Here is a 13,141-nt window from a genome sequence, read left to right as displayed (position 1 = left end):
ATATCATTCTATTAACACAACCAAACTGACCCTGTCTTTATACAGCCTACATTTTCCATAGTTTTCTAAAAATATACAGCTAGCAGAAAACATTCCAATTTATTCGGATTTCCCTGATATTTTCATGCCATCAATAGTTTTCCTGACATATTTAAAATCTATATTAAAGATGATTACTTATGAAATTGGCTATGTCCTTCAAAAAAATAATCCCCTACTGATTCCCAAAACTTCTCAAACATGTACAAAGCAAAAGTCTGAATGCTTCTTACTTGCCAGATGAAGACCACTACAACAACGCTCAACAATCTTAACAACTTCCAAAACAAAGAAGTCTACTTAATCAGCCTAAACACCAAACCCTGTGACCACTAGCAATCGGTGTGTACTATCTACAGAATGCATGGTAACAATTTGCATAAACTGCAATTGTCTCCAATTCAGGATGGTATGTACCTGGGCAAGATCTTGAAAGCAAGATCTTGCCCAAGTATATACCATCCAGAATTGGAGACTATTCCTTCATCGTGGTCAGTTCATCATACTTCCTGCCAAACGGCATCATGGGAGCACCTTCGCCACATGGACTGCAGCAGTTCAAGAAGGCAGTTCCCTCATGGAACTGTTGGTCAATACATGCCAGCCTTGATAGTGAATTCACAACCTAAGAATTAATTCTTAAAAATCAGTCATTTCAGTGGGTGATAAAACTTGGAGGGGAAAATAAAGTGATGTTACTTTTTCTTAGAATGTTTGCCTTGCAGTGGTAATGCTGGTTTCCTTGGTATAGGAACCTTAGTCGTCTCACATACTTGACCCCCTTTGATCCTCTAAAGTATTCTTTTTTTCTTCGTCTTCCTGTAGAATTCAAGCAGTGGGGAAGCTCACAGGTCACATCGGTCCAGTGATGTGCCTTACAGTGGAGAAAATGGCAACGAAACATGACCTGGTCATCACTGGATCCAAAGATCACTATGTGAAGGTAATGTTCTTTGTGATCCAAAGACGGCATTATAAACCACCACCTCATACACACCCAGTAGCAACCCTTCATTATGCTTAGACTAAAATCTAAAATGGGGAAAGTAGCAATCTACCCTTTAGGTGCCTGTAATTTGCAACATTAAGTTACTGGTGTAATGAATTGGTATTTTAAGTATATTTTAGCACCATGTTATACAGTCATTATACTATGGGTTGTTAGCTTAATAAAATGCAATGATGTTCTGGGTTATACAAGAGCAACTCAGAAAGAAACTTGGACTATCTTTTTTAATTGATATTGAGTTTAATCTTATAGTAAGTAGAAAGTCATGTGCCATATTTGGTACGGGAGCATAAGAGGCCATAGAAATGATTTGGGGACATAACTTGGCATGGAGACATGAGGGGCTATTGGGGGGTGGGTAGCAGCATACCTTGACATGAGAGCATGAGGAGAAGCTTTCGAATATGTCTTTCAAAAGTCTTCTTCATGCTATGGTTCATAACACCTTTGACTTGACATACATCTCAACTCTTTGAAAAACTGGACTGACTCCATTAAAATTGCAGACGACTAGGACATGCCTATCCGCACAGTGGAGTCAGCCAGATCCGGGAGTGTTGCGTGTGGACTTGCGACCCAAACCAGCCCGTACCCGTCCAAGGCCGTCCTGGAAATCGGAAACCCCGGGAATGGGATCAGGAATCCCAGAAGCAGCTTCCACTTTCACCCCATTCGGAGTCTTTGCAACTCCATGAAAATCTAGCCCCACGTTCCTTCAGAGTTTAATCTGAATTGCTGCGAGTTGCATTCTGAAAATGCTTGAATTTGTATTAATTCATTAAATATTAACAACTATGTATTTGATTTATAGAAGTTTGAAATTGCTGCAAATACTCTCGGAAGTGTTGGTCCCACTCATAATTTTGAGCCTCCACACTATGATGGTATCGAATCCCTGGCAATCCATGCAGATATCCTATTTAGTGGATCCAGAGACAACGGAATTAAAAAATGGGACCTGGAACGGCAGGAGCAAATACAGGTACCAAAATGAACCTCTGATTTTTGCATTTTGAGCAAAAGACTGCAACTTAGTTTTATAATTCATTTTCTCCTTGTTGTTTCATATATTCCTATGTAATAAATAGAAAACATCTAACTGTTTACTATCATATCCAGGAGAAACATTCATAAAATGTCATATGATTTTCCTTACTTTATTCATGACAGTTTTTGGACACACTCATCTTGGCTGCCCTCATTAGTTATATCTGCACTTTCATAAAATGATAATTCACGGTGATCCAGTTTTGGACTTGCAGCCAATTCTGGGATATAGTGCCCCTTTAATAAATTTGAGTACCGTGTACATATTGTGGCACAAATATATTTTTGGTATGCAAATTATTGTATGGGCAGACATTTGAAGGTTACTGGTGGGACATCTATCAGGATGTTTGGTGCAAAGCATTCCTCCATCATCAAAGTCATCGCTGGAATTTAATTGGGACTCAGCTACCAAATAGAAATGTCCATCTTCCAGTTTTAAAGAATAATTTTTCCGTTATAATTTAATCTTTATGAATTCTGAAATGACACAACAAACATCTATTTAAAGATATTTTGTGCTTAATTTTCTCTAGTGTTTGACAAATACGTTCATTTAGGTGAATCATGTTTTGTTACATTTTTATGTGTATTTAATACATATATTTTAATTTCATTTAGCAAATTCCTAATGCTCACAAGGATTGGGTGTGTGCTCTGGCATTTGTACCTGGTCGCGATCTATTGCTGAGTGGTTGCCGAGGAGGCATGCTTAAAGTTTGGAACATAGACAACTTTACGCCACTGGGAGAGATCAGAGGCCATGACAGTCCCATTAATGCCATCTGCACAAACTCCAGCAGGATTTTCACTGCTTCAAGGTATGCCATGAACACTCACGCAGGTTTACAATGGAATCAATTAGCGCAGTGACTCTGCCAAGAAAGGACATGGTTGTTTAATGAGGGAGAAGATATTGCTGTGAAGTTTCAGGGAGTGGACAGAACATTTGTTCTGGTCGCTGATACACTTGTTAAAATGTTCTTTTACTCTTTGTAGTGTAATTTTGAGTGCCACAGGAATATTTGTAACTGGCACAGTTCAGTTTCATCTACTTCTGTGTTAATTGACTGTTTTAGGATGCCTGAATCTTTAAGTTTGAGTCAAGAATGTCTGTTTCTTTTCAAATTTCAATTAAATGTTAAGATATTATACCATACAAAACTCCATTCATAGGGAAGAAAATGATGCAACAATGTATGTTTTAAAAATGTGTCCCAAAAGATAAATTCAATGCACTGTACTGCAGTATAAAACTGAAGTTTTAATTTTTAATACTTGGCATAGAAGTGAAGGTATGAAAACAAAAAATAAGTTAAACCAAGGCTGAAAACTAAATGGATCATTTGAATCTGCTAGTTAAAAACATCATTGGTAAATTTACGTTTGCTAAATCTTTAAATAAATAGAAGGGGATTGCATACTGTGACTTTATTAAAAAATATAAACTGTGAAATTAGAGGGAAGAAAGTTCAAATAATGTGATTGGAGAGCAGTTTGGAAGCTAACAGTATAAGACCAAATTTCTAACATGACTAAATGGCTAATATCAACTGAATGGGCATGGGAGATTGTTCATAGCTATTCCAGAAACAGACATTATATATTGTGTCGATATACTTCCCCAAAGATGGACATTTTCATTAAAAGTGTACAAATATTGTGATCAAATTGTTTTACTAGTAAGGGAATTTAAGCTACATTTGCTTCAAAACCTCAGAGGTAATTTAAAATATAACTAGCGCCATTATGTTTTTCCCCTCCATTTACAAGTACCTGATCCAATGACATAAATCACGTTCACATATGTTATTGTTGTTTCCATGTAATGATGTGACAGTAACGATGCATTCTTTTCCTGCCCCCATTTGTGAACAAGAGTGCCATCACCCTTTCTCACGAAAGAAAACTTGTTTTTTCTTCTCATTAGGTTTTCCTCCTGGCCCTTTTCTTGTATTTGCTGTGTAATTCTCCTAAACAGAAGGAACTCTGAATATCTCCTACTGGTTTATGTATCATCAAAAATTAGTCTGTTGTGACCTCAATATATTTTACTGTCCCCATCCATAGTTGGACTCTTCAGGAATAGCTGCTGTCACAGTTTTGTAAATACATTAAGGGCAAGAAGATCAAGAGTCTACATTGTGAGCACAGCTGTTTAGTTTAATAGTTACACACTGCTAAATGGGTTGCTTTTGATTCCTGAAAAAAGCTTAGTTTTTCTATCATTGTGCTTAATCTAACCCCGGAGAGTGCTCCCCCGGAGAGGACAGTCTAATTTCATGACATGGCTATACTCTTCTTAATGAACATTCAATAACTGGATGATTAAAAAGGAGAAACCTTCATTTGCAGTTCCTATGTTGGGCAGCAACAGATCCTTGGGTCTTTTTTTTTCTCTCTCACATCTTCCAAACTTGTGTTATGTCCCTTTATCTCTCTTTTTCTCTTTCCCTTTCTGCTACAGCGATTGCCGGGTGAAGCTATGGAATTATGTTGCAGGCCTTACTCCTTGTTTGCCTCGACGTGTCCTTGCCATTAAGAGCCGTGCCAGTAGTATACCTTAACCTCCTGATTTCTGCTCTGCTCCATACTTGATTCTTCTTTGCTGCTGATTGGTACGGTGATTTGTCTTCTAAGCCTTTCTGAGTAAGAGTGAAAGCCATAAATTTCACTACTTTGAAAATTTAAGCCCAGAGGGTTTTTTTAAAAAAAGCTGATGTGCAATATAATGTCGACAAATTTTTAGTTTCTTCTGGTAACCTCTTCACATTGCCCTAAAATTGGGTATTGTTCTTTTGTTAGATTCAAGCGTTGACTCTCTTTTCTAAGCATTTTTAGCCTTTTGTGACAAGTGCTAATTATCATGTTAAGGAATAAGTTATATCATGTTAGTCCAGTTCTGCCTTTGCAATACTGAACTTCCACTCCGTGAACTGAAACCTGGGGCTGAACTTAACTAGCCCTCTTGAAACTCCCAGTAATAGGCTAAAGCCAAAACTTCTCTTCAACCTCTGCTGCCCACGCTGGAAAAGGTGTCCAATTTTCAAACCTACTTTGTGTAGAAAAGTGTGAAGTTAAAGTCAAAACATGGAATACATTTTGAGTCATACATCTGTTCATGTCACCTTCAGATAGGAAAGCATTACAGTTTTAAACACAACCCAGTTATCCTTTTCCTATCACATCCCTTCCATGTTTCACTAGAATCATTGAGGTGTGGGAATAATATTAACACCAAGAAAAATCTGCACACTTAACTTTAAACGTATTTCCTTCCATTCCCTTTTTATTTTATATTCTTTATTTCTTTTCATCCATGCATCTTCATGTTGATTGTTTCATCTGTGATTCTACAGAATTCTCGAGCTGTGAATGGCTGAATGGAATTGTGAAGGTCTATGTTGCCTGTAACCACAGTGTACAATTAGTCCCTTTGTAAACTGTTGACAGCAGATATCTAATTGTGAGAAGGGTGTAATTATGTTATTAGAAGGCGGCAAGAGGTCTAAGCTTTTGTGATTCCCGGGGGTAAAATATGGCAGTTTATTGGGATTCAAATAAATTTCTATTTTGATTTACCAAGAATAGAAATATTCGAGTATGATAGTTACCTAAGCAAAATGTTTCTTTTGTCAATACCATATAAACAGTTTTTTCTTTTTGAAATAATTTCAGCATTTACAGCCTCTTCATTGATTCTGCCAGTGACCTTTGGATGACTTGACGCTTTTTAGCTGCATTTAATTTTAAAAATGGCTGATGAGAACTGAGTAGAGGAGGAGAGAGATGTGTCTCATTTGTGCTTCCTGTTGAACAAACCTAGATTGGCACTGATTGTTATCCATGGCTTGCGCTGTGCTAGTTTTCTAATGTTTAGATTGTTAAAAATGCTTCACAGTCATAGAAAGGGGAGCGACATTTCAATCAAAATCTTTATGACAAATGGGAATTTGCTCTGAACGTGTAATTAAATTCAGTAAAGTAAACCTAATTGCAGGTTCTCGTGGTGGAGCATAAAAAGGGAGGATAAAGATGCATCCCTAACTAGAAAGGGATAAGTAAAGGAACATAGGAGCAGATGTGGGCTACTCAGCTCCTCGAGTCTCCCTCAGCATTCAATAAGATCACAAAAGCAAAATACTGCAGATGCTGGAATCTGAAACAAAAACAGAAAAATGCTGGAAAATCTCAGCAGGTCTGACAGCATCTGTGGAGAGAGAATAGAGCCAACATTTCGAGTCTGGATGACCTTTCATCAGAGCTGTGATGAAAGGTCATCCAGACTCGAAACATTGGCTCTATTCTCTCTCCACAGATAAGAACATAAGAAATAGGAGCAGGAATAGGCCATCTAGCCCCTCAAGCCTGCTCCGCCATTCAATAAGATCATGGCTGATCTGATAGTGAGTTCAGTTCCACTTACCCGCCCACTCCCCATAACCCTTAATTCCCTTAATGGTTAGAAATCTATCTATCTGTGGCTTAAACACATTTAACGAGGTAGCCTCTACTGCTTCATTGGGCAGAGAATTCCGAAGATTCACTACCCTCTGGGAGAAGAAGTTCCTCCTCAACTCTGTTCTAAATTGACTCCCCCGTATTTTGAGGCTATGCCCCCTAGTTCTTGTTTCCATTGTAAGTGGAAATAACCTCGCTGCTTCTACCATGTCTAGCCCCTTTATTATCTTATATGTCTCTATAAGATCTCCCCTCAACCTTCTAAACTCCAATGAATACAGGCCCAGTCTACTCAATCTCTCCTCATAAGCTAACCCCCTCATCTCTGGAATCAACCTGGTGAACCTTCTCTGTACCCCCTCCAAAGCTAATATATCCTTTCTTAAATAAGGGGACCAAAATTGTACACAGTATTCTAGTTGCGGCCTCACCAGTACCTTGTACAATTGCAGCAAGACCTCCCTGCTTTTATACTCCATCCCCTTCGCGATAAAGGCCAACATTCCATTTGCCTTCTTGATTACCTGCTGCACCTGCAGACTGAGTTTTTGTGATTCATGCACAAGGACTCCCAGGTCCCTCTGAAATCATAGAAACCCTACAGTGCAGAAGGAGGCCATTCGGCCCATCGAGTCTGCATCGACCACAATTCCACCCAGGCCCTACCCCCACATATTTTACCCGCTAATCCCTCTACCCTACGCATCTCAGGACTCTAAGGGGCAATTTTTAATCTGGCCAATCAACCTAACCCGCACATCTTTGGACTGTGGGAGGAAACCGGAGCACCCGGAGGAAACCCACGCAGACACGAGGAGAATGTGCAAACTCCACACAGTAGTGACCCGAGCCGGGAATCGAACCCAGGACCCTGGATCTGTGAAGCAGCAGTGCTAACCACTGTGCTACCGTGCCGCCCCTCTGCACAGTAGCATGTTGTAATTTTTCATCGTTTAAATAATAGCCCATTTTACTATTATTCCTTCCAAAGTGGATAACCTCACACTTACCAACGTTATACTCCATCTGCCAGATCCTTGCCCACTCACTTAGCCTATCCATATCTCTCTGCAGACTCTGTGTCCTCCACGCAATTTGCTTTCCCACTCATCTTTGTGTCATCCGCAAACTTTGTCACCCTACACTCGGTCCCCTCCTCCAGATCGTCTATGTATATGGTAAATAGTTGAGGCCCCAGCACCGATCCCTGCGGCACGCCACTAGTCACTGATTGCCAACCAGGAAAGCACCCAGTTATTCCAACTCTCTGCTTTCTGTTAGATAGCCAATCCTCAATCCACGCTAACACTTGACCCCCAACTCCGTGTACCTTTATCTTATGCAGCAACCTTTTGTGAGGTACCTTATCGAATGCCTTCTGGAAATCTAAATACACCACATCCACCGGTTCCCCTCTGTCAACCTCACTCGTTATATCCTAAAAAAATTCCAGTAAATTAGTCAAACATGACTTTCCCTTCATGAGTCCATGCTGCGTCAGCTTGATTGAACCATTCTTTTCCAGGTGTCCTGCTATTTCTTCCTTAATGATAGATTCCAGCATTTTCCCAACTACAGATGTTAAGCTAACTGGCCTGTAGTTACCTGCCTTTTGTCTACCTCCTTTTTTAAACAGTGGCGTTACATTAGCTGTTTTCCAATCAGCTAGCACCTCCCCAGAATCCAGTGAATTTTGATAAATTACAACTAATGCATTTGCTATTTCTTCTGCCATTTCTTTTAGTACCCTGGGATGCATTCCATCCAGACCAGGGGACTTGTCTACCTTTAATCCCATTAGCCTACCCAGCACTACCTCTTTAGTAATAGTGATCGTTTTAAGGTCCTCACCCCCTACAGTCCCATGCTGTCAGACCTTCAATAAGATCATAGCTGATCTGATTGTGGCCTTAACTCCACCTTTCCAACTCATCCCTGTAACGCTTGACTCCTTTGTCAATTAAAACAAATGTTTCAAGTTTATTTATTCACGTCACAAGTAGGCTTACATTAAAAATGCAATGAAATTACTGTGAAAATCCACTGGTCGCCACACTCCGCCACCTGTTTGGGTACACTGAGGGAGAATTTAGCATGGCCAATGCACCTAACCAACGCGTCTTTCGAACTGTGGGAGGAAACCGGAGCACCCGGAAGAAACACACAGACACGGGGCGAACGCGCATCTTCACACAGTCACCCAAGGCGGGAATCTAACCTGGGTCCCTGGCACTGTGAGGCAGCAGTGCTAACCTCTGTGCCACCGTGCTGCCCTGTCTAACTCAGCCTGGAATATATCCAATGACCCATACTTCACTGTTCACGGGGGGGATGAGAATTACAAACACTAACAGCCTTCTGAGAGAAGGAATTCCTTTTTGTCTATGTCTTAAATGGAGCCTCCTTATTTTGAAACTACAGCCCTAGTTATAGATCTCCCCCACATGAGGAAACATCCTCTCAGCATCCATCCTTATCAAGTCCCCTCAGCGTATTATTGGGGGAATGTTCCAGCTGTTCACGCTCTGCCGCTGCAAGCGACAACATATAATTTGGCGCTCAGCCAAATCTCCGTACACTGCAGCATGACCAGAAAATCCCATCGGCATGAACGGCTGGAGAATTGCACCCTCTATATTTTAATATGATCACTCTCATCCTTCTAAACTAAAAGTGACATGTAGATATGAATTGTTTGTGGCCATTTTGAACCAGGCTGAATGTTTTGAGTGCCTCATTGGAGTAGAGCATTGTATATTAAGTGAACGAGATGACTTGACTATCCATGTTCCATACTATAAATTCTTGACGGATGATGGACCGAGAGAGTCATAGAAATGTGCATTGTCTTGAAACCTCTACCATTTCACCTGAAAATGCCTTGTAATTGGCAAACATCTGAAGGGGAAATTAGAAAATGTCTTAGCTATGGAAAAGGACAAGGAGCAATCAGTGTAAGAATAATTAATTGGAGGGGGGCCAATTTCAGTGTGATAAGGAAGAATCTGTCCCAGGTAAACCGGAATCCAAGATTGGCAGTCAAAAACTGTAAATGAATGTTGGTCTGCATATAAAGAGGAGGTGGTTCAAGCACAGTCAAAGTGCATTCCCAAGAGGGATAGGGTTATGAGAGCCAGGGGAAAGAAATTAAGAGCAAGCAGAGAAAGGGGTGTTTATGACAGTTGTCAAGTTAATAATTCCGGTTGAATGTAGAAAATTCAAAGGAGAAATGATAAAGGAAATAAGAGGCAAAGAGAAGATATGAGTAGAGACTGGCAGCCAGCATAAAAGGAAATCAAAAAGTCTTCTATAGAAATAGCAATAGTAAAAAGCAATTAGGGGGAGCAGTAGGACCTATTAGGGACCAAAAAGGGGATCTATGCATGGAGGTAGAGGGAACGAATGAGATACTAAATTAGGATTTTGCATCTGGCTTTGCTAAGGTTGAAAATGCTGCAAAAGTCTTGGTGAAAGAGGAGGTAATTGAGATACTGGATGGGCTAAAAATTGATAGAGGATGGCACAGAAAGCCTTTACTTAAAGTTGATAATTCACCAGGACTATTTGGGATGATTCCAAGGATCATGAGGGAAGTAAGAATGGAAATTGCAGAGGCGCTTGGTGTAATCTTCCAACCCTCCTTAACTATGGGGGTGGGGGTAAGGAAGGTTGTGGGGGCGGGGGATGCCGGAGGACTGGATAATTTCAAATGTTACACCCTTTGTCAAAAAAGGTCTTAAGATAAACCCAGCAACTACAGGCCAGTCAGTGGTGGTGGGAAAATCTGGAACAATATGAACTATCACTTGGATAAATACAAAATAATTAAGGAAAGCCAGCAGGAATTTGTAAAAGAAAAGCCGCATTTCACTGACTTGATTGAGTTGTTTGATGAGGTAAATCAGAAGGTAAATGAAGGGAAGGCAGCCGATGTGTTGTACATGGACTTCCAAAATGTGTTTGATAAAGTGCCACATAACAGGCTTGCCAATAAAGTTGAAGCCCATTGACAGCATGGATAATGATGTTGACTGAGTGACAAAAAACAGAGAGCAAGTACTGAATGTTTTCTTTTGCAGACTGAAAGCGCATATACAGTGGGATTTCACAGCAGTCCAGACCAGGACTCCTCGTTTTCTTAATATAGGCTAATGACTTGTGTATACAAGGCACAATTTTAAATTTTGCAGATGACACAAAACTTGGAAGTATTGTGTACCATCAGGAGGGTAGTGACAAATTTCAAGAGGATGTGCACAGGCTGGTGGAATGGGCAGAAACCTGGTAGATAAAATTAGATACAAAAAAATGTGTCATGGGAAGAACAAAGACAGACAACGTAAAATAATGGGTGCAAACTTAAAGGAGATACAGATATAAAGAGGCCAGTGGCAGGAAAACTGGAGGGTGAACCCACAAATAGGGCACTGTGCTGCCAACAATGTTCCCATCACGTTTCTGCGTGTCCCAACCATGATTTTATGATGACAATTGAGGCACTTAAGTAACAATCGTGCCTCATTTTGAACCCACTTTGATTTAACGAGTGGTGGGAGAGGCTTGCTCCCAACATGTAGTCCAGCAGGTTTGTGACCAGTCAAAGGGGGTGGTGGGGGTCCTGCTTCCCAAGCCTGTAGTGCCAATTAGAGGCCCCCCCTCCCACAGTTTTCCCTCCCCGTATCTATCCTCCTCCCCATCCTGTCCAACATGCCCGCCATCCCTCTCCAAGGGACTTAGCAGCCTTGGCCTGGCGAGATGCAGGACTTAGATGCAGGTCCATGCTGAACAACCATGATCTTATTGAATAGTGGATCAGGCTTGAGGCAAGTGTCTGCCTCCTGCTCCTAGTTCTTGTGTTTTTATGTAATTCGTTGATATATTTGGTGCAGTATCAGCAATGGCCACTGCTATACTACAGATATGCCGACTTCTGATTGGCCGGTATCTCAATGAGGCGGGACTTCCTCCTGGAGAGGGCAAGAGGTCTCGCCTCATAACAACTAAAGCAGAGCAAGTCAGTCAGCTAGAGGTGGGCTTGCCCCTGATATTTACACTGAGCTGTGAGGAACCCATCCTCAGCATTAAATCCAGTCCCCCAGGGAGGTATATTTGCACAAATTGTTGTTGGTGGCAGGACAATTTGAGAAATTGGTCAAATATGCTTCTATGATCCTGGGCTTCATCAAGAGAGGCAAAGAGCATAACAGCAAGGAAAAATCTTTCTAAAACAATTGTTTGGCCTCAACTGGAAAATAATTTTCAATTCTGGGCACCACATTTCAGGAAAGTTGTAAAAACTTTGGAGGGGTCCAGAAAAGACTTACGAGAATTGCTATAGGGATGAGGCGCTTTAGTTTGAGGTTGGGAATGATGTTGTTCTCCTCAAAGACGAGAAGGTAGAGAATGTTGAGAGGTGATTGGATAGCGGTGCTCAAAATCATGAGGAACCTTGGCAGAGGGGAGAGGCAGAGAGTCCGTTCTCATTGGCAGAATAAGAGGACACCAAATTTAAGGAGGTTGGCAAACTCCAAATGTGAGAAGAGGAAATATTTTTTTAATGCAGTATCTGGAATGCGGTGCCTGAGGGAGTGGTAGAGGTCGCCTCGTGGGTGGCTTTTAAAAGGAAATTGGATAAGCTATTGAGGAGAAAAGAATTGCAGGGATCTGTGGAAAGAGCGAGGGAGTAGGACTGGTAGAGTTGCTCTTGCAGTGACCCGGCACAGACATGGTGGGCAGAATGGCCTTCTGTGCTGTAACCATTCCACGATTCCATTGCTGTTTTTGTTTTAAGGAATTTATAATGCCAACAGGTAGAAAAGCAAAATGGTTTCAATTATTTTCTAACAATATATTTGCATGGTGTAACAGTGCCTTATTACAAAAGCAAAACTATGATTCCTGATCAAAGTATGTTTTCTAAATGTGTTTTTAACTTATTTCTTTCAGTGACTGCACAGTAAAAACTTGGAACTCGAAAGGATTAACAAATGGGCACACGTTGGACATTAGAGACATTAGTCAGGAATTGTCTGACAGCATCTAACTGTATTTAATTCAACGAACTATATTTAAAGAAGAATAATGATGGTTTGCAATGAATTGACAGCCATGCTATCAAGGTTTTCTAAGCTGAAGAAGACACACCGTTTTCCCCCCCACCCCCCATTGTGAACTGATGTGCAGCAGGACAGGACTGCAAGCAATAATCCTGCAAGTATTCTATTCCAGATTCTCAACAGCACTGACTCTGATGTCCTTGTAACAACAAAAAATATTGAACTGCTCTCTAGCTTTGTGAGTCAGACAATAGCATATGTAGGTTGAAGAGTGGAGTCATTTTTTATTCAGACATTATTCCTTGAAGCTTTATCCTGCTATTATTACATTGCAAATTGTTACAATTCCCTGTGTTTTTATCCTTAAACTTGCCCTCCAATTCCATTTATCTCCAATTTACCACAACAGTATAAATGGATGAAAATGACTTCGATCAAAGGGTAATAGATGCCCTGAGTATGGATGGAAAAGCCCCCCATAAGTGAAGAATGTGAAAAAATTTACCCTTGACTTCACCAGTTTTGACTA

At 40.7% G+C, this 13,141-nt stretch overlaps 1 protein-coding gene across 1 annotated transcript in view; it reads left to right on the top strand.

Moving 5' to 3' along the window:
- The window catches only part of kif21b (kinesin family member 21B), a 180,468-nt gene extending 167,729 nt beyond the window's left edge, over positions 1-12,739 (top strand). The window contains exons 31-34 of the mRNA XM_078197937.1: positions 865-982; positions 1,860-2,030; positions 2,717-2,916; positions 12,503-12,739. Coding sequence (XP_078054063.1) covers positions 865-982; positions 1,860-2,030; positions 2,717-2,916; positions 12,503-12,599 — 586 coding nt within the window. The 3' untranslated portion in view covers positions 12,600-12,739. The remainder of the gene's footprint in view (positions 1-864; positions 983-1,859; positions 2,031-2,716; positions 2,917-12,502) is intronic.
- Positions 12,740-13,141: the final 402 nt, after the last annotated feature.

This window comes from Mustelus asterias, chromosome 25 (assembly GCF_964213995.1).
Source record: "Mustelus asterias chromosome 25, sMusAst1.hap1.1, whole genome shotgun sequence".
Lineage (NCBI taxonomy): Eukaryota > Metazoa > Chordata > Chondrichthyes > Carcharhiniformes > Triakidae > Mustelus > Mustelus asterias.
Note: the sequence above shows the minus strand (reverse complement) of the source record. Positions and strands in the feature narration are given on the sequence as shown.